This window comes from Balaenoptera acutorostrata, chromosome 14, assembly GCF_949987535.1.
Source record: "Balaenoptera acutorostrata chromosome 14, mBalAcu1.1, whole genome shotgun sequence".
Lineage (NCBI taxonomy): Eukaryota > Metazoa > Chordata > Mammalia > Artiodactyla > Balaenopteridae > Balaenoptera > Balaenoptera acutorostrata.
Genome location: NC_080077.1, coordinates 7,053,541 through 7,079,145, shown reverse-complemented (window position 1 = coordinate 7,079,145; position 25,605 = coordinate 7,053,541). Strand labels below are relative to the sequence as shown.

Below are 25,605 nucleotides of genomic sequence, written 5' to 3'. Positions count from 1 at the left end.
AACCTGTTGAGATCTGGGCCTGATCCTGTGCCCACTGCAGCCCCCTCCAGCCGCGTGGGTCCTGAGGAAGTGGGAGGAAGGGAAGGGGGAGCAAAAGTAAAGGCCGGACCTCTGGGACCGGCACCCCTGAGGGGCGGCTGGGGGAGGGGAGGACTTCCTACACCCAGTGGGACCCACCCATGGTTAGGGGTCCAGCTGGGATGGGGGAGACGTTGGGGGAGACGGTGGGGGAGGGGTGCGAAGGAGAGGAAGGGAATGGGGCCAGCGCTTTCCCTGTCCACATAGGCACAGGGAAGCCTGATGGGCTCCCAGGCCCAATCCTCTGCCCTCAGAGCCTCCCTCCTGCCGCCCAGAGCCCAAGCCCCGCCCCTCACCCCCACCCAGGGACCTACGTCTACACTCGGAGACCCCCTCTGAGACCCCCTCCAACACGCTGGGCCTAAACCCCACACACACACCCTCACTCAGGGCCCTACCTCCAAACTCCGAAACTCCACAATCCAGAGGTTCTACTTGTGACTGCCTCTCCCCTTCCGGGAAGGTCCTAAACAGAGGCCCCGCCCCACGCTTGAAGTCGCCCTGCCTAGGCCCCGCCGCATGCTCAAACGTCACCTCCCACCCGCCTAGGTCCCACCCCATCCTAAACCCCACCCGTGCCTAAACTCCACCCCCATAGCCAAGGCTTTTTTATTTTTTTCTTTTCTTTTTCCTCTTTTAGATTGGGGTTCTGTTTTACCATGTTGATTCATTGTTGTTGATTCTTTTATATTTTTATTTTTCCTAATAAATCTTTTATTTTTCTAATTTTATTTTTATAGCAGAGTTTTTTTTAAAATTTATTTATTATTTATTTATCATTTATTTTTGGCTGTGTTGGGTCTTCATTTCTGTGCGAGGGCTTTCTCTAGTTGCGGCAAGTGGGGGCCACTCTTCATCATGATGCGCAAGCCTCTCACTATCGTGGGCTCTCTTGTTGCGGAGCACAGGCTCCAGACGCACAGGCTCAGTAGTTGTGGCTCACGGACCCAGTTGCTCTGCAGCATGTGGGATCTTCCCAGACCAGGGCTCGAACCTGTGTCCCCTGCATTGGCAGGCAGATTCTCAACCACTGTGCCACCAGGGAAGCCCTCTAATTTTATTTTATTCTTTATACTTTGTTAGTGATCTCTCCTTTTGGCTTGTTCACCCCTACCCCTTTTTTTCTGTTGTGGTTTTATTTTACTTTGTTGCAGTTGTTTCAATTATAGTTTTATTTTTCCTAATACATTTTTTATCTTTCTAATTTTATTTTGTATTTTATTCTTTGATATTGTACTGCTCTGTTTTTTTCTTTTTTTCTTTCTTTCTTTCTTCCTTTTTTTTAAAATTTTTTTTACCTTGCCACGAAGCTTGCGTGATCTTGGTTCTCAGGCCAGAGGTCAGGCCTGAGCTCCTGTGGTGGGAGCTCTGAGCCCAAACCTCTGGATTAACAGAGAACCTCAGACCCCAGGGAATATCAATTGAAGTGAGACCTCCTGGAGGTCTTCATCTCAGCACAAAGACCTGACACTATGCAACTGCCTGCAAACTCCAGTGCTGGATGTCTCAGGCCAAACAACCAGTAAGACAGGAACACAGCACCACCCATTAAAAAAGAAAAAAAAAAGAAACGACAAAAACATTTGTTACAGACGAAGGAGCAAGGTAAAAACCTACAAGACCAAATAAATGAAGATGAAATAGGCATGCTACCTGAAAAAGAATTCAGAGTAATGATAGTAAAGATGATCCAAAATCTCGGAAACAGAATGGAGAAAATGCAAGAAATATTTAACAAGGATCTAGAAGAACTAAAGAGCAAACAAACAGTGATGGACAACACAATTACTGAAATTAAAAAATACTCTAGAAGGAATCAGTAAAAGAATAACTGAGAGAGAAGAACAGATAAGTGAGCTAGAAGATAAAATGGTGGAAATAACTGCCAGGGAGCAGAATAAAGAAAAATGAATGAAAAGAATTGAGGACAGTCTCAGAGACCTCTGGGATAACATTAAACGCACCAGCAGTTGAATTATAGGGGTCCCAGAAGAAGAAGAGAAAAAGAAAGGATCTGAGAAAATATTTGAAGAGATTATAGTTGAAAACTTCTCTAACATGGGAAAGGAAATAGTCAATCAAGTCCAGGAAGCACTGAGAATACCATACAGGATAAACCCAAAGAGAAACATGCTGAGACACATATTAATCAAACTATCAAAAATTAAATACAAAGAAAAAATACTGAAAGCAGCAAGGGAAAAGCAACAAATAACATACAAGGGAATCCCCATAAGGTTAACAGTTGATTTTTCAGTGGAAACTCTGCAAGCCAGAAGGGAGTGGCAGGACATATTTAAACTGATGAAAGGGAAAAACCTACAACCAAGATTATTCTATCCAGCAAGGATCTCATTCAGATTCGAAGGAGAAATCAAAACTTTTACAAATAAGCAAAAGTTAACAGAATTCAGCACCACCAAACCAGCTTTACAACAAATGCTAAAGGAAATTCTCTAGGCAGGAAACACAAGAGAAGGAAAAGACCTATAATAACAAACACAAAACAATTAAGAAAATGGTAATAGGAACATACATATCGATAATTACCTTAAATGTAAATGGATTAAATGCTCCAACCAAAAGACATAGACTGGCTGAATGGATAAAAAAACAAGACCCGTACATATGCTGCCTACAAGAGACCCACTTCAGACCTAGGGACACATACAGACTGAACGTGAGGGGATGGAAAAAGATATTCCATGCAAATGGAAATCAAAAGAAAACTGGAGTAGCAATTCTCATATCAGACAAAACAGACTTTAAAATAAAGACTATTACAAGAGACAAAGAAGGACACTACATAATAATCAAGGGATCAATCCAAGAAGAAGATATAACAATTGTAAATATTTATGCACCCAACATAGGAGCACCTTAATACATAAGGCAAATGCTAACAGCCATAAAAGGGGAAATCAACAGTACACAATCATAATGAGAGACTTTAACACCCCACTTTCACCAATGGACATATCATCCAAAATGAAAATAAATAAGGAAACACAAGCTTTAAATGACATATTAAACATGATGGACTTAATTGATATTTATAGGACATTCCATCCAAAAACAACAGAACACACTTTCTTCTCAAGTGCTCATGGAACATTCTCCAGGATAGACCATATCTTGGGTCACAGATCAAGCCTTGGTAATTTTAAGAAAATTGAAATTTTATCAAGTATCTTTTCCAACCACAACATTATGAGACTAGATATCAACTGTAGGAAAAAAACTGTAAAAAATACAAACACATGGAGGCTAAACAATACACTACTAATAACGAAGAGATCACTGAAGACATCAAAGAGGAAATCAAAAAAATACCTAGAAACAAATGACAATGAAAACACGACGACCCAAAACCCATGGGATGCAGGAAAAGCAGTTCTAAGGGAAGCTTATAGCAATATAACCCTACCTCAAGAAACAAGAAACATCTCAAATAAACAACCTAACCTTACACCTAAAGCAATTAGAGAAAGAACAAAAAAACCCCCAAAGTTAGCAGAAGGAAAGAAATCATAAAGATCAGATCAGAAATAAATGAAAAAGGAAAGAAAGAAACAATAGCAACGATCAATAAAACTAAAAGCTCGTTCTTTGAGAAGATAAACAAAATTGATAAACCATTAGCCAGACTCAACAAGAAAAAAAGGGAGAAGACTCATATCAACAGAATTAGAAATGAAAAAGAAGTAACAACTGACACTGCAGAAATACAAAGGATCATGAGAGATTACTACAAGCAGCTATATGCCAATAAATTGGACAACCTGGAAGAAATGGACAAATTCTTAGAAAAGCACAACCTTCTGAGACTGAACCAGGAAGAAACAGAAAATATAAACAGACCAATCACAAGCACTGAAATTGAAACTGTGGTTACAAATCTTCCAACAAACAAATGCCCAGGACCAGATGGCTTCACAGGCAAATTCTATCAAACATTTAGAGAAGAGCTAACACCTATCCTTCTCAAACTCTTCCAAAATATAGCAGAGGGAGGAACACTCCCAAACTCATTCTATGAGGCCACCATCACCCTGATACCAAAACCAGACAAAGATGTTACAAAAAAAGAAAACTACAGGTCAATATCTCTGATGAACACAGATGCAAAAATCCTCAACAAAATACTAGCAAACAGAATCCAACAGCACATTAAAAGGATCATACATCATGATCAAGTGGGGTTTTTCCCAGGAATGCAAGGATTCTTCAATATATGCAAATCAATCAATGTGATATACCATATTAACAAATTGAAGGATAAAAACCATATGATAATCTCAATAGATGCAGAAAAAGCTTTTGACAAAATTCAACACCCATTTCTGATAAAAACTCTCCAGAAAGTGGGCATAGAGGGAACCTACCTCAACACAATAAAGGCCATATATGACAAACCCACAGCCAACATCATTCTCAGTGGTGGAAAACTGAAACCATTTCTTCTAAGATCAAGGTTGCCCACTCTCACCACTATTATTCAGCATAGTTTTGGAAGTTTTAGGCACAGCAATCAGAGAAGAAAAAGAAATAAAAGGAATCCAAATCAGAAAAGAAGAAGTAAAACTGTCACTGTTTGCAGATGACATGATACTATACACAGAGAATGCTAAAGATGCTACCAGAAAACTACTAGAGCTAATCAATGAATTTGGTAGAGTAGTAGGATACAAAATTAGCGCACAGAAATCTCTTGCATTCCTATACACTAATGATGAAAAATCTGAAAGAGAAATTACGAAAACCCTCCCATTTACCATTGCAACAAAAAGAATAAAATACTTAGAAATAAACCTACCTAAGGAGACAAAAGACCTGTATGCAGAAAACTATAAGACACTGATGAAAGAAATTAAAGATGATACAAACAGATGGAGAAATATACCATGTTCTTGGATTAGAAGAACCAACATTGTGAAAATGACTATACTACCCAGAGCAATCTACAGAATCAATGCAATCCCTCGCAAACTACCAGTGGCATTTTTCACAGAACTAGAACAAAAAATTTCACAATTTGTATGGAAACACAAAAGACCCCGAGTAGCCAAAGCAATCTTGAGAAAGAAAAATGGAGCTGGAGGAATCAGGCTCCCTGACTTCAGACTATACTACAAAGCTACAGTAATCAAGACAGTATGGTACTGGCACAGAAACAGATATATAGATTAATGGCATAGGCTAGAAAGCCCAGAGATAAACCTACACACATATGGTCACCTTATCTTTGATAAAGGAGGCAACAGTATACAATGGAAAAAATACAGCCTCTTCAATAAGTGGTGCTGGGAAAACTGGACAGCTACGTGTAAAAGAATGAAATTAGAACAATTCCTTACACCATACACACAAATTAACTCAAAATGGATTAAAGACCTAAATGTAAGGCCAGACACTATCAAACTCTTAGAGGAAAACATAGGCAGAACACTCTATGACATAAATCACAGCAAGATCCTTTTTGACCCACCTCCTAGAGAAATGGAAATAAAAACAGAAATAAACAAATGGGACCTAATGAAACTTAAAAGCTTTTGCACAGCAAAGGAAACCATAAAAAAGATGAAAAGACAACCTTCAGAATGGAAGAAAATATTTGCAAACGAAGCAACTGACCAAGGATTAATCTCCAAAATTTACAAGCAGCTCAATATCAAAAAACAAACAGCTCAATCCAAAAATGGGCAGAAGACCTAAATAGACATTTCTCCAGAGAAGATATACAGATTGCCAACAAACACATGAAAGGATGCTCAACATCATTAATCGTTAAAGAAATGCAAATCAAAACCACAATGAGGTATCACCTCACACAAGTCAGAATGGCCATTATCAAAAAATCTACAAACAGTAAATGCTGGAGAGGGTGTGGAGAAAAGGGAACCCTCTTGCACTGTTGGTGGGAATGTAAATTTATACAGCCAAAGTGGAGAACAGTATGGATGTTCCTTAAAAGCCTAAAAATAGAAGTACCATACAACCTAGCAATCCCACTACTGGGCATATACCCTGAGAAAACCATAATTCAAAGAGTCATGTATCACTATGTTCATTGCAGCACTATTTACAATAGCCAGGACATGGAAGCAACCTAAGTGTCCATCAACAGATGAATGGATAAAGAAGATGTGGTACATATATACAACAGAATATTACTCAGCCATAAAAAGAAATGAAATTGAGTTATTTGTAGTGAGATGGATGGACCTAGAGTCTGTCATACAGAGTGAAGTAAGTCAGAAAGTGAAACACATATGTATGCTAACACATATATATGGAATCTAAAAAAAAAAAAAGGTTCTGATGAACCTAGGAGCAGGACAGGAGTAAAGTCACAGATGTGGAGAGTGGTCTTGGGGACATGGGGACGGGGAAGTGTGGGCTTGGACGAGGTGGGCGAGTAGCATTGACATATATACACTACCAAAAGTAAAATAGTTAGCTAGTGGGAAGAAGCTGCATGGCACAGGGAGATGAGCTCGGTGCTTTGCGACCACCTGTAGGGTTGGGATGGAGAGGGCGGGAGGGAGACGCAGGAGGGAGGGGATATGGGGATATATGTATACATATAGCTGATTCACTTTGTTATACAGCAGAAACTAGCACAACACTGTAAAGCAATTATACTCCAATAAAGATGTTAAAAAAAACCCAAAACCATCACAGACAGAGCGACAGGTTCAGTGAAGGTAAAGTGTACAGTTATTGAGGTGTCACAGTTGAACATGGTTGACCCAGGTAATTGTTTCCTTGTTGAAATGCTTGTCTTCACTGCAGAGTCTAAGACAGATTTTTAAATAACCCCTGGGAAGGGATGGAGGGACGGAATCGGGTCTGGAGAAGAGGGTCAGAGAATATACTGCTCTGTGGGTGCCAGAATCCCCCCACAGTGGTGAGCGGCCATGCATCTTTACTTGCGTTGTTCTGAGCTAGGTCCATCCTCTGCTTCACGGAGAACATTCTACTCCGACAGGAGTGACAGGGGTTAATCAGAAGGGTGGTGTGAGATGGGGAAGGGAAGGTGGCAGGGATTAAAAAAAAGAAAAACCTCTGGTCCACTTGCGACCTCCTGTAGCTGGGGCAGTTCTTGTTTATAAGGGACGGGTCCCTCCAGTGCACGGTACTCTTCGGAGCAGCAGACACCTGCAGAATTTGCAGCAAGTAGCAGACATCTCAGAAATAGCAAAGTCCTAACCACTTGGTTAGCAAAACAGAGAGACAAGTTTTCACCCTCCTTTTAAACTGAGGAAGTGGTAAATAACTTAGGACATTTGTAGTTTCCCCTTTACAATTTTTTTAAGGCTCATTTTGGAAATTGTGTATCACCGTGAACATGGTCTGCAATGCGAGGTGACCATAAGGCAGTGTTCCATTCCCTCTAAGCTTACTATGACGAGAATCTGAATGCACGAGGCAAAGATGCTCCTTGCCTACTTGCCGTTGTCAAAACTACCCACTGGGGCCACGGGCGGAAGAAGACCGCGGAGGCGTGCGGCCTCTTCCCAGCTTCCTTCCTCGCATTAGATTTTGATGGTGGAACAAAGTTCAAGGATCTGTGACCTGAAATAATTCCAAAGCTCTGGCCTTTTAGCTTTCATTGTTGGGGTCAGAAGGCCGTTGTTGACAGAGAATAATTCAGGGTGGAGACAGGTCAAAGGACCTATTCAAATGGTTTTAGGCCAGAATCCTTCCCAAGTCTCACCATGTCTTCTAGAATAGCTTTTTTGACATCCTTGTTTCTGCACAGTTCTTCAAAGGAGCCTTCAAAGCCTCTCTTCCGGGCCCAGGGACCTAGCGTCTCAACGTCTGGTACCATAATTACTATGAGAAATGCCTGCAAGTTCTCTCCGTGGACGAACACCTGAGTGACAGGTTCACTTCACTGGTAGATGTTTTCGATCTTCTCCAGAGCTATGTACTCTCCTTGCGCCAGTTTAAAGATGTGCTTTTTCCTGTCGATGATCCTCAAGGCGCCATTTGATGACCACTTTCCAATGTCCCCTGTGTGCAACCAGTCATCTTTATCCAGAGCTTCTGCTGTGTTTGCTGTGTGTTGCTGGTCTTGAAATACATTAGCCCCTTGCACACGCACCTTGCCCTCGCCCTTGGCAGCCATGTAAGTCATTTCTTCCACATCGACAAGCTTTACAATGTTGCAAGGCATTGGGGCACCAACATGGCCCGTGGTCCAGTCCCTAGGCACAGTCAGGCAGCACCTGGCGGTGCACTCAGTCTGTCCGTAGCCTTCGTAGAACTGGCAGCCCAGCAAGGCTCTCAGGAAGGTCAGCACGGCGGCGGACACGGGCGCCGCTCCTGTGATCATCAGCCTCACTTTTCCTCCCAGGCTAGACTCTATTTTATGGATGGTCAACTTATCCCACAGGCTGTTGTTTCTAATGATGCCACTGCGAAACTTGGCTTGGGAAGTCCAACAGCCATCGCTTCAGCATGGTGTTTGCCTGAGCAAAAAGTCAGTCAAACATCCGGTTCAGCAGTCTGGGGACCACAGGGAAGACGGTGGGTTGAAATGCCTTGAGATCATCCATAAGTAACCTGATATCTCCTTGGAAAAATCCTATTTTAGCTCCGTGACGCAGCACCTCACACTACAACTTTTTCAAACACGTGGGCAAGAGGCAAGAAAGAGATCAAAGTATCATCTGAGGAAGTAATGAATGTACTCTGTCATTTTCACAAATGCTGAACAATTGCTGACTGCATTTTGATGGGTGATCAGTGCTCCTTTGGGGTTGCCTGTAGTTCCACTTGTGAAGCAAATTATTGCAACATCTTCAGGTGCTGGAGGCTTGGGCTTCCGTCTGTGGGCTCTTCCCCGGTCCTCCATCGCCTTCATGCTGATGATCTCCACCCCGCACTTCTTGCCTTGTTCCGACCCATCACTGCCATAGGAGTCCATGAGAACAATAGTTTTAAGGCATGCTGTTAATTTATTTTCTACAGCCTCTAAAAAGAGGCTGGCCTTCTCTGGCTTGCCCACAAAAACCAGAGAGAGTTCAGCTTTGTTGATGATGAAGGTGATTGCTTCAGTTCCGAGGGTATCGTAGAGGGAAACGATCACCATCGAATAAGTAAAGCATCCCTGTTCAATGATCACCCACTCAGGTCTGTTCTGAGAAAAGAGGCCGATGAACTGATCTGGGGCTACCTTGAAGCCCTTGTGGAGCAGCGCCGAGCCCACACACTCTGACATTTCTGCAACCTGTTTGTATGAAAGCCATTCATAGGGTTGGTCTGGTTTCCGAGAGCCTAAACAAGGGCCGTTATTTGACACCTGCATGCCCCTCTGGAAACCTTCATATAACATTCTGATGTCATCGTAGAAATACACCAAGGGCTTGCCACTGTCCAGGAGCACGGATCTCCGGGCACTGTCACTGTCTGCCACCTCCACTGACTGCATGGCCAGGTCGCATGGTGGCTTCAGGGCCTGCGGCTGCGTGGCGTACCAGAAGGTGCTGAGCGCCACGAACGCACCGAAGCCCATGAGTGTGTTGGTTGGAAGGGTGCACACGTACTGCCGGAAGTCAACTATCTCTGGCATCCGAAAGTACTGGAACAGCTCGTGGTCTTGCATCATCCTTGGTTGGTGGCGCCCTACGCCGATATCTTAGAAGGACGTCACAAGGATTGCCATCCTATGGCCTCAGTCTTCTCATTAAATGAAAGTTCCAGACTCCATGGTTGGGGATTCCATTTTGTGACTCGTGGAGAAGTAGGAATCCAGTCTCAAACCTCTTTTCTACTTTCTTTCTTCCAAACGCCTCTCTAGCAGGAGATGGCTTATCTTCTAACAGGAATGCTGGGGAACCACAGGAGCTTCAGCATAACATTTCAAAGGCAACTTGGACTAGACCTTTGCCAGGTGGCTGTCTCTTTTCCTCAGTTTGGATGATGGGAGATGAATGAGGGGAAAAAACTCAGTGGATGTTTCTTGGATGTATCACCTGGTTTCAGGACTTAATGAAGCTCAGGTTCTTGATGTCTCATTGCAGAAAGAATTCAGTGAGAGACAAAGTGATAGGTAAGAAGTGGATTTATTTAGAGAGAAACACACCCCACAGACAATGTGGGCCATCTCAGAAGGTGAGAAAGGCCTAAGCAGTAAGATTTAATTTTAACTTTCCTATACTTAAATGTATTGAAGTGTCATTTAAATGCATCGGTAAAGAAGCACAAATGCCAAATCACAAACTTAATTTTATTATTTTGATAACTGGATTTCTTTTGAATTTTATGTGTTTAATCCTATGCCTTTAGAAAATATTGTTCAAAGATAACGTCTAAAGTTTTTATCAAACTGCCAAAGGGGTCCATGGAACAAAATAACTAAGAACTTTGTTACTAGGAGTTTGATATTTTATATTAAAAAATAAGATTCTAAAGAAAAGTCGCTGCTTCTGACACATCTTTGGAAATGCATAATTTAAAGAATTTAACTGTATTTAGTAATTTTCCCCTCTAAGGTCTTCTTTGTGAGGTCACAATTTACAACTAGCATTGGGATATGTTTTCAAAGAGACCCCAGCTCAAATATAGGACTCAAACACTTAAAATGCTTTATCCTGAGAAAATCCAAATATTTATGTTTCCAACTCACGTTAAAATTTTTCTAAAAGCATAAGATGTTATTGAGGGTTCCCCACTGTTGATGACTGTGGTTAGAAAGGCCATTGAAAATGGCTGCTGGCGAAAGGACAGCTGTAGGGATGTCAAGGCTGCTGGGGGGCAGAACATCCCACTGATGGCTTCCCTGGCACTTGTAATTTAGTCACTCAGCGATCAATTTCTAACACCGGAGATGTGCTGGAATTAGTGTGAAATTTCCACTCCCTTTGGCTCTAACTGGGACATTCCATAATTACAATGAAATGAGACCATGCTTCACCGTCGCACTCCCTCTGTGAAGAAGTTATCTGGCATGAAAAGGAAAGGAATGGAAATCAAGAGCCAGCCTATAGGAATTGCTAACAGAATAACTGGTGAGTGAGCCGAGGTGAAATGGCTTTGATGCAAACCAACACATGCGGTTCTAATTAGGCAGTAAGACCGGCAAGGAAGTGAGCATTATGTCTGTTAATTGACTTGGATGATGTTGGGTGGTGAGGTATCCTGAGGAAAAGCCAAAGGCCTTTAACTCACCAGTGCAGTTAATTATTAGTGAACATTGTTCTTGAGGAATTTCCTACCAAGCATTTCAAAAAGACATTATTTTGCTTTTAAACATGTTAAAAACATTAAGTGACACTTCTTGCAGGCTAATAGAAGCTTGTATTGGTGATGAAGAAATGGTTGGAGATTTTATTTAGTCCAAGGTTAACGAATAAAGGTTATGAAGATGGTCTTCCTTTCATTTGTCTGCAGCAGAGTAGAACACATTTACCTTATCTGACTTTACTTGGGGAATGATCATAGAAAATGTGAAAGGATAAATTGCTTTTATATAGAATTCTTTAAAAAATATCATTTTTATTTTTCTGTATGACAAATGAGAAAATATGAGTCATTAGAATGCATAAGCATCACTAATCTGAGAACTTTCCTGATAATGGCTCAAGTTCTCTGAAGAATGTTTATGCACCTATTTTGCTCTCTAGTGCAATCTGGGAGGGAAGGGCATGCACTGCCATCCTTCTGCCTGGGTCAGATGTAGAGGTAGAAGATGGTGACGAGCCTCTAAAGCAAGAAAGAATGATATGAAAAGCAGCCTTAGACTGACAGATCTGTGTAAGGCATAAAGGAGTAATTGATCGTACTTGAGCTGTATCACAGCAAACTGAATTAATTAGCAAAGATAAATTACAATGTGTTCTATCTTAGCTCTTCTGAAGACAAAGAAATGACAGTACTGATGGATAGATTAAGGACATGTTTTCGAAGGTGTGGGACATGGTTAATTTACTCACAAGTAGGATGGCCATATGATTTGTTGTTTAACAGTACAATTCTGAGAATGAAAGGGAGCATAATAGCAGAGACTCCAGAATAGGCATAAACACCAGCCTGTTTTGGGCAAAAGAAGATGTGTGCCTGTCACCACTTCTTACCCTATAATTCCAGAATTACATGTTGCTTATTCATATACATTATGCCTCTCCTTATAGTACCATGTTCACTGGAATGTGAAATTAACATATGGCAGTTGTATAATTTTATTATTATTGTTTATTAATAAAATAACACAAATAGATAGGCTATAATATAAGTAATATTAATAATTACTATTGATCATTAGTATACTAATAATTAACTTACTAAATACTTTTGAAAGGAGTAGTTCAGTTACTCCCAAAATAGCTGGTAAGTGGCCTCTCCAAAGAATTCTGAATGATTTATCAAATAAGCAAGTAAATAAGCTTTATGTAGATATACTAATGCAATGTGATATAGTCATTAAATATAATAAAAATTTAGAATAATCTTTAATAAGCAGCAATACAATTTTACCTCTGTTAATGTATTCTAAGAAAGTAAGCAGGTAAATACAAAGAGCTTTATGCATGAGAATATTTCTCATGACATTGCTTGTAACAGCAAACACTGTAAAGCTGGGGGGGTGACAGCATCATGGCGCAGTGAGCTACTCTCTTTGTGTCTCCCCTTTAATCTGCAACCAGTAGAACATCCACAGCTCAACAAAGGTGCCTCTACCCAGCACACCAGGGTGCCAGACGATTGCACATTTCTGTGCATCTAAAGGAGGATGGACTGGAACACAGAGAAGAGGTGGTACAGGTGCAATAGCAGAGGCAGTGCCCGCAATTCTGGTCCTCCAGCTGTGGCAGCTGAGCCCACGGCCCCAGAAAACCTGGCCAGCAGAGGAGGTAGTGCACACAACGCCAGCCCCCTGGCCACAGCAGTGCCCACGGCCACAGGTAACCAGGCAGCAGCGGCAGTAGGGCCTGGGACCCTGGTCCCTCCAGCCATACAATTCTGGCTCCCTGCTCACCCCACCTGTAGCAGTGGAGCCCACAAATCTTACAACCGTGGACATGGCAGAGGTGCCTGTGTGCTCCTGGCTGGCCTGCTCCCGATGCAACTCAGGGGATGCTGCCCATGGTGGAAGAGCCCACCATCCCAGTGCTCCAGGCAGCAGCACCATTGACACTGACAGCTGCAAGGCACCAATGACCCTGGAGGCACAAGAAGCAATAATGAGGGTAAAGGGTGACACCTCTGACAGAGGCAGTGAAGGGTGGAAAATGCTGACTTTCAAATATATCCAAAGGCAGCGCAGGTAAGAGAAACTAAAGACTTGTGCTATGTCGCCACCTACTGGACGACAAAAGAAAGGCCTCTAATTTCTGACCTGTTGAATAGTTAGAATGGAGTAGAAAGGTGTCCCCTACTTCACATGTGCCGGCTTATCAAGCACCATGAAGAACTATAGTAACACTGTACAACAAAGAGAAAATGACAATTCCTTAGAAACCAAACTTAAAACCACAGAATATTTCAATCTAACTGATAGAGAATTTAAAATATCTGTCACGAAAAAACTCAACAAGCTACAAGAAAACTCAGAAAGGCAGTAAAATGAGCTCAGAAATAAAATTAATGAACAGAAGGAATACCTCACCAAAGAGACGGAAACTCTAAAAAGGACTAAACAGAAATTCTGGAGCTGTAGAAGGCAATAAACATGATGAAGAATACATTAGAAAGCATCGAAAACAGATCAGACAAGATGGAAGAGAGAATTAGTGAGCTTGAAGATAGATAGATAGAAATGATATGAGTAGAAGAGGGAAGAAATAAGATATAAAAAGACAAGAAAATTCTATGAGAGTTATCTGACTCTTTTGGGAAGGGGAAGATTAAGGTAACAGGTATTCCAGAAGGAGAAGAGAGTGAAAAGAGAGCAGAGAGTTTATTTAAAGAAATAATAGCTGTGAACTTCCCAAATCTGGGGAAGGAACTGGATATACAAGTTCATGAAGCTAAGAAAACACCTAATTACCTCAACACAAAAGACCTTCCAAACACAGTATATTAAAACTATCAAAAGTCAGTGAGAAAGAAAGAATTTTAAAGGCAGCCAGGACAAAAAGAAGGTTAACCTACAAAGGAACCCCCAGTAGGCTATCAGTAGATTTCTCAGCAGAAACGCTATAGGCCAGGAGAGAATGGAATGACATTCTCAAAACACTGAAAGATTACAAACTGTCAGCCAAGAATACTCTGCCCAGCAGAGTTATCATTCTGATATGAAGGAGAAATAAAGACTTTCCCAGACAAACAAAGCTGAGGGAGTTCATCAACACTATACCTGTCTTACAAGAAATGTTGAAAGGAGCTCTTCTAGCAGAAACAAAAAGGCAAAATATGCAAAACTTTGAGTAAGGTGATAAATTGACATGCAGAATCAGAAAATTACAACTCTTTATCAGAATGGGTTTTTTAAAAATACTTTATTATAACATAAAGGCTAATGGGGAAAAAAAGCAGAAAAAAGTAACTATAGCTACTTCAGTTTGGTAACAAACTCACAATATAAAAAAGGACAATTTGAGATAACTAAAACACAAAAGGGGAAGATGAAAAGAGCAGAACCCACATAGATAAATGAAGATAAGACACTATTAGCAGAAAAGGACTGTTTTATCTATGAGACGTTTTATACAAAGCTCATGGTTACCATAAACCTAAATCTAGAACAGAGACACAAAACATAAAAAAAGAGGAAATGGAGGAAGACATTTTAGAAAACCACCAACCCAAAATGGCAGACATAAAAACAAGGAAAGAGAAGCAATGGAGCTATAGTGCAACCAGAAAACAAATGATAAAACTGCAGTACTAAGTCCTCATCTATCAATAATCACCTCAATGATTGGATTGAATTTACCAGTCAAAAGACACAGAATGGCTGGCTGCATTAAAAAACAAGACCCAAGTATATACCTCCTCCAGCAGACACACCTGAGTTCTAAAGACAAACATAGACTCAAAGTGAAGAGATGGAAGATGATACTCCAAGCAAATGGCAGCCAAAAGAAAGCTGGTGTAGCCATACTCATATCAGACAAAGTAGACTTCAAGCCACAAAAGATAACAAGAGACAAAGATGGACAGGATATAATGATAAAGGGGCCAATTCATCAAGAAGACATAACAAATATTAATATATATGCACCTAACATAGGAGCACCCAAATATATAAAACAATTATTAACAGACACAAAGAGAGAAATTGACAGCAACACAAAAATAGTAGGGGACTTTAACACTCCACTACATCAGCAGATGGATCAGCCAAATAGAAAGTCAACAAGGGAAGAGTAGCTTTAAATAAAACTTTAGATCAGATGGAGTTGATAGATTTGTACAGAACATTCTATCCAAATGCAGCAGAATACACATTTTTCTCAAATGCACATGAAACCTTCTCAAAGTTAGACCATATGTTGGGATACAAAACAAGTCTCAATAAATTTAAGAAGACTGAAATCATATCAGTCATCTTTTCTGATCACAATGGTATGAAGCTAGAAATCAACTACAGGTAGAAATCTAGAAAAAAATCACAAATATGTGGCAACCAAACAACAGTCTTCTGAACAACTATTGGGTCAATGAAGAAATCAAAGGAGAAATAAACATTACCTGAAGACAAATGAAAATGAAAATTTAACATATCAAAATCTATGGGATGCAGGAAAAGCAGTACTAAGAGGGGAGTTTATAGCAATACAGGCCTACCTCAAGAAACAAAAAAATCTCAGATAAACAATTTACCCTTACACCTAAAGGAACTAGAAAAAGAAAAACAGAGGAAGCCCAAAGTCAGTAAAGAAGTAGAAAGGAGATTAGAGTGGAAATAGATGAAAAAGACAATAGAAAAGATCAATAAAATCATAGCTGGTTCTTTGAAAAGATAATCAAAATTGACAAACTTTTAGCTAGACACATTCACTAAGAAAAAAGAGAGAAGACTCTGATAAATAAAATCAGAAATGAAAGAAGAGAGATAACAATGGATACCACAGAAATACAAAGGATTATAAGAAAGTATTACGAATGGCAATACGCCAATGAATTGGACAACCTAGAAGAAATAGACAAATTCTTAGAACCATACAACCTTCCAAGACTAAGTCATCAAAGAACAGAAAATCTGAATAGACTGATTACTGGACAGAGATTGAAACTATAATCCAAAACTTCCCCCCAAAACAAAAGTTTAGGACCAGATGGTTTTACAAGCAAATTCTACCAAACTTTCAAAGAAGATTTAATAACTATCCTTCTCAAACTCTTCCAAAAAATTGAAGAGGAGTGAACACTTTCTAACTCACAAGGCCAACACCACCCTGATACCAAAACCAGATAAAGACAACACACAAAAAATAAATTACAGGCCAATATTTCCTATGAACATAGATAAAAAAATCTTCAACAAAATATTAGCAACAACACATTAAAAGTATTATATGCCATGATCAAGTGGAACTTATTCCAGGGATGCAAGAATGGTTCAACATCTGCAAATCAATGTGATACATCACATTAATAAAATGAGAGATAAAAACACTATGATCATCTCAACAGATGCAGAAAAGACATTTGACAAGACTCAACACACATTTATGAAAAAAACTCTCAATAAAGTGGGTTTAGATGGTACGTACCTTAACATAATAAAGGTCATATATGACAAACCCAGAGCTCATCATACACAGTGGTGAAAAGCTGAAAGCTATTCCTCTAAAACCAGGAACAAGACAAAGATGCACACTCTTGCTACTCTTTTTTTTTTTTTTAATTTTTTAATTTTATTTATTTATTTATTTTTGGCTGTGTTGGGTCTTCGTTTCTGTGCGAGGGCTTCCTCTAGTTGCGGCAAGCGGGGGCCACTCTTCATCGCGGTGCGCAAGCCTCTCACCATCGCGGCCTCTCTTGTTGCGGAGAACAGGCTCCAGACGCGCAGGCTCAGTAGTTGTGGCTCACGGGCCTAGTTGCTCCGCGGCATGTGGGATCTTCCCAGACCAGGACTCGAACCCGTGTCCCCTACATTGGCAGGCAGACTCTCAACCACTGCACCACCAGGGAAGCCCTCTTGCTACTCTTATTCAGCATAGCATTGGAAGTCCTAGCCAGAGCAGTTAGGCAAGAAAAAGAAATACAAGACATCCAAATTGGAAAGGGAGAAGTAAAACTGTCACTATTTGTGGATGACATGATTTTATATATAGAAAACCCTATACATTCCACCAAAAAAAACTATTAGAAATAATAAACAAATTCAGTCATGTTGCATGGCACAAAATCAACATACAAAAATCTGTTGCATTTCTATATGCTAACAGTGAGCTTGTAGAAGGAGAAATTAAGGAAACAATCCCATTTACAATAGCAACAGAAAGAATTAAAAACCTAGGAATAAATTTGACCAAGGAGATGAAAGACCTGTATACTGAAAACTATGAGACATTGTTGAAAGAAATTGAAGAAGACAAATAAATGGAAAGATATTCTGTGCTCAGGGATTAGAATTAACATAGTTAAAATGTCCATATTGCCTAAAGCAATGTACAGATTCAATGCAACCCTTACCAAAATCCCAAGGACATTTTTCATGGAAATAGAACAAAAAATTCTAAAATTTATATGGAACCACAAAAGACCCCAAATAGCCAAAACAATTCTGAGAAAAAACAACAAAGCTGGAGGTATCACACTCCCTGATTTTAAACTATATTACAAAACATAGTAATTAAAACAGCATGGTATTGGCAGAAAAACAGATATATAGATCAATGGAACAGAATTGAGATATAAACCCACATGTATAAGGACAAGAATTTACAACAAAGGAGCAAAGAACATACAGTGGAGAAAGGATAGTCTCTTCAATAAATGGTGTTTGGAAAACTGGACAGATACATGCAAAAAAAAAAAAAAAAGACCATTATCTCACACCATACACAAAAATCAACTCAAAATGGATTAAAGACTTGAATGTAAGACCTGAAACCATAAAACTGCTAGAAGAAAACATAGGGAGTATGCTCTTTGACGTTAGTCTTAGCAATATCTTCTAGATATGTCTCCTAAGGCAAGGGAAATAAAAGCAAAATTAAACAAATGGGACTACAACAAACTGAAAAGTTTTTGCACAGCAAAGGAAACCTTCAACAAAACAAAAAGACAACCTACTGAACTGGAGAAGATATTTGCAAATCATACATCTCATAAGGGGCTAATATCCAAAATATATATAGAACTCATACAACTCAACAACAAAAAAACCAAACAACAAAACCAAACAACAAAAACCAAACTGGATTAAAACATGGACAGAAGAGCTGAATAGACATTTTTCCAAAGAAGACATGCAGATGGCCAGCTGAATAGACATTTTTCCAAAGAAGACATGCAGATGGCCAACAGGCACATGAAAAGATGTTTAACATCACCAGTTATTAGGGAAATGTAAATTAAAACCACAGTAAGATATCACCTCATGCCTGTTAGAATGGTTGTTATTGAAAAGGAAAAAAATAACAAGGTTTGTCAAGGATGTGGAGAAAAGGGAATCCTTCTACATTGTGGGAATGTAAATTGGTGCAGCCACATGGAAAACAGTATGGAACTTCCTCAAAAAATTAAGAGTAGAACTACCATATGACCCAGATATCCCATTTCTGGGTATTTATCCAAAAGAATACAAAAACACTAATTCAAAAAGATATATGCATGCCTATGTTCATTGCAGCATTATTTATCAGTACCATAGCCAAGGTATGAAAACAATCTAAGTGCCCATCAATGGATGAATGGATAAAGAAAATGTGGCATACATACATATATATGTATATGCGTATATATATGTATATATATGCATGCACACACACATACACACTCACACCCAGCGGAATACATATATACATTACCGAATGTAAAATAGAGAGCTAGTGGGAAGCAGCAGCGTAGCACAGGGAGATCAGCTCGGTGCTTTGCGACGACTTAGAGGGGTGGGATGGGGAGGGTGGGAGGGAGGCTCAAGAGGGAGGGGATATGGCGACATGTGTATGCATATGGCTGATTCACTTTGTTGTGCAATAGAAACTAACACAATATTGCGAAGCAATTATATTCCAATAAAGATGTATTTAAAAAATAATAATAAAAAAAAGAAAAAAAATTGAAACCTCATCTATAGGTAGTTCATTCAACAAATTATGATTCATTTGTAAAATGGAAACAATTTATACACAGAATGCAACAATTTGGGTAAAAAAGAAACAGTATGTGTATTTGCTTATATCTGCACAGAGTATTTCTGGAATGGTAATAGCTGCTAAGTGGTTACCTCTAGGACTTGTAGCTGGGGACTGGAGAACAGGGGTAATAAATCCTTCCAGATACATGTGATTGCAGATCAAATGATTATCATGTGATACAATTAAAAAATAATATTATTATAATTATATTTATTACACACATGCCCATGGTATAGCATTTCATTAAACAATATATACAAATTAATATGTATAATAATACTAATACTTAAGAATTTTCAAGGGTGGGTATGTATCCTAAAATGCCTCGAAAGACAAAATCTAACAGTGACTAGTGGGATTACTACGGATTTTACTACTTTGTATGTTAACTTGATATTTTTCCTGTTGTTGGGATGTGTTATAATGATACATTTATATTTTACAATCAGAAAACAAATAGCAACAGCATTTCAGTTTTGAGAAAGTGGAATGAAGGAACCAGCAATGCTGGCTGAACTGTCTCCATTTGGCAAGGAAGGGTTTAATCCTGATACTGCAGCAGTAACTTTCTCAGCATATGCTCCATCCCCAGGGGAGATAACAGTCAAGGAAATCTTGAAGTTGTTGGAAAAGAAGGGAATTAAGGACTTCTTTTAAAAGAGAAATTATATTACATTCAGATAATCTGGTTTGGTTTCGTTTTAGGAGAAATTGGAAATCTTGAAATTTACTCCTCTAAAGGGGGGGCTGCAAACGGCAGGTGCCCATGGGCACTTGGTATTTTGTGACGTTGGTGGTGTGCTCACCAACAACTCCAGCTCTCAGCTTTCTGGGTACAGGAAGGAATGCACTTCCCATTCCCTTGTCGTTAGACAAGGCCATATGATTTGCTCTGGACAAAGAAGGGTGAACGGAAGTGACAGATGCACAATTCTCTTTGTTTGCTTCCCTTGGTGTACAGATTACGAAAGTTCAGGTCAAAATAAGTGTCCTTCAGCCTGGATCCCTGAGTGACTAAGAGGCACAGAGCATCCTTCCAGCGTGTGCTGGACATGTAGGATGAGCAGGAAATAAACTTTGGTTGTGTAAAGGCACTGAGAGTCTGGAGGATTTATTATTACTGAAGCAGAGCCTAGCTCATTTTGACTATGTAATTTGTGTAGTCCAGTGCAAAATGAAAATACACAGCCCCTTGTTAAAAAATTATTTAGCATTTCAAGATGATGACAACAGAGCATTAAACCACATGGGGGCCCTCTGAGTGCAGGGCCCTGTGTGACTACACAGGTCACATGTCCAGGAAGGGCCTGATTTTCCGATTTACCATCACAATCTTGGAAAATGGGTCTTAACTCCCTTATTTCACATATGAAGAAACGGAGAGCTCAAACAGCTTGCTGACTACTACAGAGCTGGTAAATGTCAGAAATGGAATTGGATGATATTGGTATTAGTAATGTTGCAATAATGGGTCTTTTGTGGGATGATGGAGCTGGGCTTTAGGACATAAGGAGCCAAGTAGACCATCGCAGGAAGCAGACAAGACTCAGGAACTATCCAATCCTTTGTAGAAAACCACCTACCCAGACCCTCAGTAGAAGGTAAGAGAAGAGTTAAAGTCTAACTCATTACATACTAAGTGAACGGGTTTTTTGCCAGAAAGTATAATTAGTAATTTCAATCCTTTGTCTGAATACCTGCCTCAGCACAGGCTGAAGAGTATCAACAAAGCAAAGCAGGCACAGCTTTTCATTTTGTTGCTATAACTAATTAGCATTAGAGAAACCATTTTCATAAGCAATGCCCTGACAGCAACCTGGTAACTGGAAACAAAAGCTGATGGTGCAGCTTTCTCCATAGTAACCAGACGTGGGAAAGAGCAATCCAGGACCACTAAGTGGGAGTCCTGGGGGAAGGAACAGAGGCCATTCGCTCTGAGCAGCTGTGTGAAGAAGCAGGTCACCACTGCCCTTCGACGTTACAATCAGAAAGATTATCAAAATACTTAAGGTGGTGTTTTGAATTAAATACATTCATACCAGATACATTCATACACTGAAAAATGTTGTATGTATTCCTAAAAGCTATTCAAACGTATAAAAGCTATCGTTAGAAAAAGCTCATCCAGTTAAAATCATGTGGCTTTTCTTGGAGAATTCCTATCACTACTCCCATGTAATATTTCCTCCTACTTCACCCCTTGTAAGGAAGAAGTTGCAGGATACAGAGGCATCAGGAAAGGTAGAGAAAAGAAAATTTGGCTCAAAAAGAGTGTAGGTAGTTAATTTGGTAATGAAAAAAGGCAGTTGTCATTTAACTACGGGTTTCAAGATCTGAAATCTTATTCTTTTCAATCTTATATTATTTTTCTTCATTGGTTAGGACCTAAAACACATCTGTGAAAAAGACAAATCTTGTGTCATTTTCTTCTCTTTTCATAAAAACTCAGTTTGGGTCATTGTTGAAAGAAAAAGAAAGAAAAAAAAGAAAGAAAGGAAGAAAGGAGGGGAGGAAGGAAGGAAGAAAGCAAGGAAGGAAGGAAGAAAAAAGAAAGAAAGAAAGCAAGAAAGAAAGGACAGGGGGAGGAATGGAGGGAGGGAGGGAGAGAAAGAAGAGAAAATAAAAAGAAAAGAGAATCCAGTTTGCTCCAGTTGCTTTAGAAAGTTAGTGTGACACTGCTAAACAAATATGTTCATTTTAGAAGAAAGTACAACAATGTCATGATTTACCAAGGATGATTCAGCAGTCACTTAAAATGAAAAAGGTAGGTGATTTTCAAAGAAATACTTTATCCCAGTTAAGATTGTTAATGAACACATTCATTTCTGAAAACTGTACATTCAAAGAGATGATAACATAAGACAAAAACAAGAAGAATTTAACTCATGTTACTCATCTGATTTTACATCAGATGATAAATTTAAAATTTTATGGCTCAAATAGTCATTTCAGGAAGTGTGTGAATAACATTTACTAACTGCTTCTTAATACTTACTGGTCATTTAAAGAATATTTGTCAGTAGCTAGTATATTAGGTTATGATAGGATCAAAATAATCTTCTCCCTCGAGGAGCTTATAGAGAAATTTGACCTTGCTTCCACTATTAAATCAAGAAAACGATTGTTACCAATGTGAACGGGAGTAGCTACATGAATAATACGGTTGAGTGTTTTGAGAGGAAGGTAGCCATCACAGATTAGCTAGTTAGCTTGAGAATTGGCTTTTAAATACCCACTTTTACCACATAATTTTGAATATTTTAGAAAAAATTGGGATAAAGTACAACTGCATATTGGATGGGCAGGGAAGCATGAAGAATGCTTTCTATGGTGCTATTAATTCCCTGTAAGTTAGTCTGACATTCAGCGTGTTTGACTTAGTTTGAGTACTTGGCTCTCCTTGACCATGAGGCCAGTACACGGCTAATAACTCCAATGCTAGCAGTGTTTCTGGCTCTTTATTTTTCACGAAGGTTAATTGAATTTTTATAAGGGTTTCATAGAGGACTTCCATAACTTTTGGTATTAAAACAAAGGCCATCTTATAGTAGAATTATAATATGACATCCGTAAGTACTTTACGTATTTTAGCTTAGATTTTCAGTAACTGTGTGATGTACTTAACATTTTATAGTTTTTGAGAATTTCCATAGACTTCTCAGCATCTTCACTGAATTTAATCATGAAGTCTGGCATTTCAGAACCATTCTTTCTCCTTCAGCTTCTTTAAAAGTTTGAATATGGTTTTGTGAGCAAATACTAGAGACAAAGTTCATGGGACTTCTCAGCAGTTTCTACGTGTTCGGCAGATAAATATTTCTGACTTGCGACAACTATTTGATTCCCCCTTAATAGTTGTACATTGTTAACCCAGAGATGCTGAGAGTTACGCGAAGTAAAGGTAACTATTTTCATAGCTTCATATTAATTGATTGAATTGGCTTTGTTTTAAGATCAACTCCAAAGCCCTTGTTAATCGTGACACAAATGTTTTGTGATAAAGATTGAGGGTGGTTGAAAGATTTGTCATGCTAAGTGCTCATTAGTCCCAGGGTGCTTGCCTCAGCATCCTGTCAGGCTTCTTCCAGAAGGTTAGGGAAGGGGTAAGAGCCAATAGCATATGGACTTGCATTAATTTTCAGCATATAAACCCACGGAACGTCCAGGGAATCCACTAAACTTTAACAAGCTGCAATTCTATCCTTACTTCAAACATCACACCCTGAAGGTACCATCCATATTAATGTTTTTTCCCCTCCCTCAGCACATTAGTCGTTCAAATAGGCTCTTATTCAATGTGACCGCTTTTACCTACCCCCTAGGGCATGGGAGTGGCATATTAAGGTCACAGCAGGATTTCAGTATGAAGAAAACTTTTCTGGTTTTAGCAAGTGGCCCTTTTCTGAATGCCTGTAATTGGCTTTCAAACCACAATCCTGTTGCAATGCTGAGAAACGCCATAAACCTCCAGGTGGGTCAGCAAATCTGCAGGAAGCCTTTGCCATTGTTATTATTTGCATCGTATTATCATTACTAATAATGACTAAGATGCACCGAGCACATTATGTGTCAGGCAGCGTCTGGAATGCTCAGTAGTCATCCACCAATCTGATTTTCACAACAACCCTGACCCTATGAGATAGGTCATGGGATTTGCTCCTTTTAAAAATGAAATGACTGAGGCTTGGGAAGCTTCAGCAGATTTCCCCAAACGAGCTGCCTGTACAGACAGATTTAGATCTAAACGCGGGGGAACTAGTTCTTTGGGGAATCTGTTAACTGCCCTTTCATAACTGCTGCTCATTATGATTAAGACTTTGATTAAATGTAGAAGTCTGGAATTCATATAATATTACGGACATATTTAACATGAATTTAATGTACCAGAGCAGCATGAATTGTGCATTCAAATCTTTCAACACTATAATATGTGCTTCTAATCTAGCAAAGATTTTTCAAGAACCTGCTTTGTGCTAGGATGACCTGATTTTCCCCTCAAGGAGCTTGCGGTTTAATTAAGGAGAGCTCATATTTGAAACAACACACATCAGTGTATTAGTAATAATTCAGAGGAGATGTAGGTCAGCTTCATGGAGCACTTGTGATAAGGGATGATTCAGTGAGAGGAGAAAGAGAAGGGCATTCCGGGTAGAGTAAGAATGGCTGACATTTATGGACTGCTGACCATGACAAGCAGTGCCAAGGGCTGTGCGTGGATAACGTCTAATTCTGAAAGCAGTTTGGAGTTAAGTATCATTGCTCAACCCTTCTCCTGAGGAAGACATCGAGGCACACAGCTTCAGTTACACAAGTGCTCAGTGAAGCGACTGGGACTCCAGCTCAGTTTATCAGACTTCCGACCCCATAGCCCTCACTCTACCCTACTGTCCCCTCACTCGTCTGCATGGTCAAAGCAGAGAGGACAGTCAGGGGCTTGTGGGAAAAGAACTTTCCAGAACAAAGGGTGTATGTTGCGAAGGTACTGAGACAGACCTGGAAGGCGAGGAAAAGGATTTTAGACTATATTCTAAAGTTACATAATTTTGTAGCTCATCTTACTCAGGTTTCGATGGTGAATTAAGTAAAATCATTGTAGCTGTGCAGACAACAGACAAAATATTAAACAATAATAAGTATTGAGTACATCTATGACAACAGATGTAATTTACTTATGGGGTAGAGAAGAGAAAAATGAAAAGAAAGGGGGGTTAAGGATTTTCAAAATCATCACAATATTATTCAAAAAGGATCTCAAAATCAAAACCAGTTTTGGTGCATGCATTTTCACTATAGACTTTATTGTCTCCCTTCCTTCCTTCCACCCTCCCTCCTTTCCTTCCATTTTTCCTTCCTTCCTTCCTTCTCTAGTGGAACCTACGTTATTTATTTACACTTTTTGTATTTTAGTTTGCCAATAAAGTACTGAAAAAAAATCAGGGCAGTGTAATCATAAAAAATATAAATGTCTATATTTTTAAATGGGCTATATAACAGTAACTAGGTTTATTATGCTTATAAATTTCTTTTTATCCTCTTAGGGATCAAATCTATGAATTATTGATGTGGGGATTCCTAGACTATTATTATGATGACATTTTTGGTATATTTCCTTATTTGAATTGTCAAGATTTGGTTTATTAGCCCAAGGATGACAGGGTTTTCAAGGGAAGGAAAAGCTTTTAAAAATCAAACCACTACATGTAGGCTTGCTCCGCGGGAACTCCCCAAGTCTTGGCTTGATGCTGATTATGCAGACACCAAGTTC

At 39.5% G+C, this 25,605-nt stretch overlaps 1 protein-coding gene and 1 pseudogene across 4 annotated transcripts in view; both read right to left on the bottom strand.

The window, feature by feature from the left end:
- The window catches only part of PRKN (parkin RBR E3 ubiquitin protein ligase), a 1,291,417-nt gene that overhangs the window by 115,078 nt on the left and 1,150,734 nt on the right, over nt 1-25,605 (bottom strand). The window contains exons 10-11 of one of the 4 annotated variants that reach the window (XM_057527616.1): nt 18,085-18,167; nt 17,149-17,206 (exon numbers count right to left, since the gene is read on the bottom strand). The exons of the other annotated variants lie outside the window; for them this stretch is intronic. Coding sequence (XP_057383599.1) covers nt 18,102-18,167 — 66 coding nt within the window. The 3' untranslated portion in view covers nt 17,149-17,206; nt 18,085-18,101. Of the gene's footprint in view, nt 1-17,148; nt 17,207-18,084; nt 18,168-25,605 lie in introns of those variants that run through there. 4 annotated transcript variants of the gene reach the window in all.
- Nucleotides 7,617-9,694, bottom strand: LOC103005750 (long-chain-fatty-acid--CoA ligase 1-like; annotated as a pseudogene).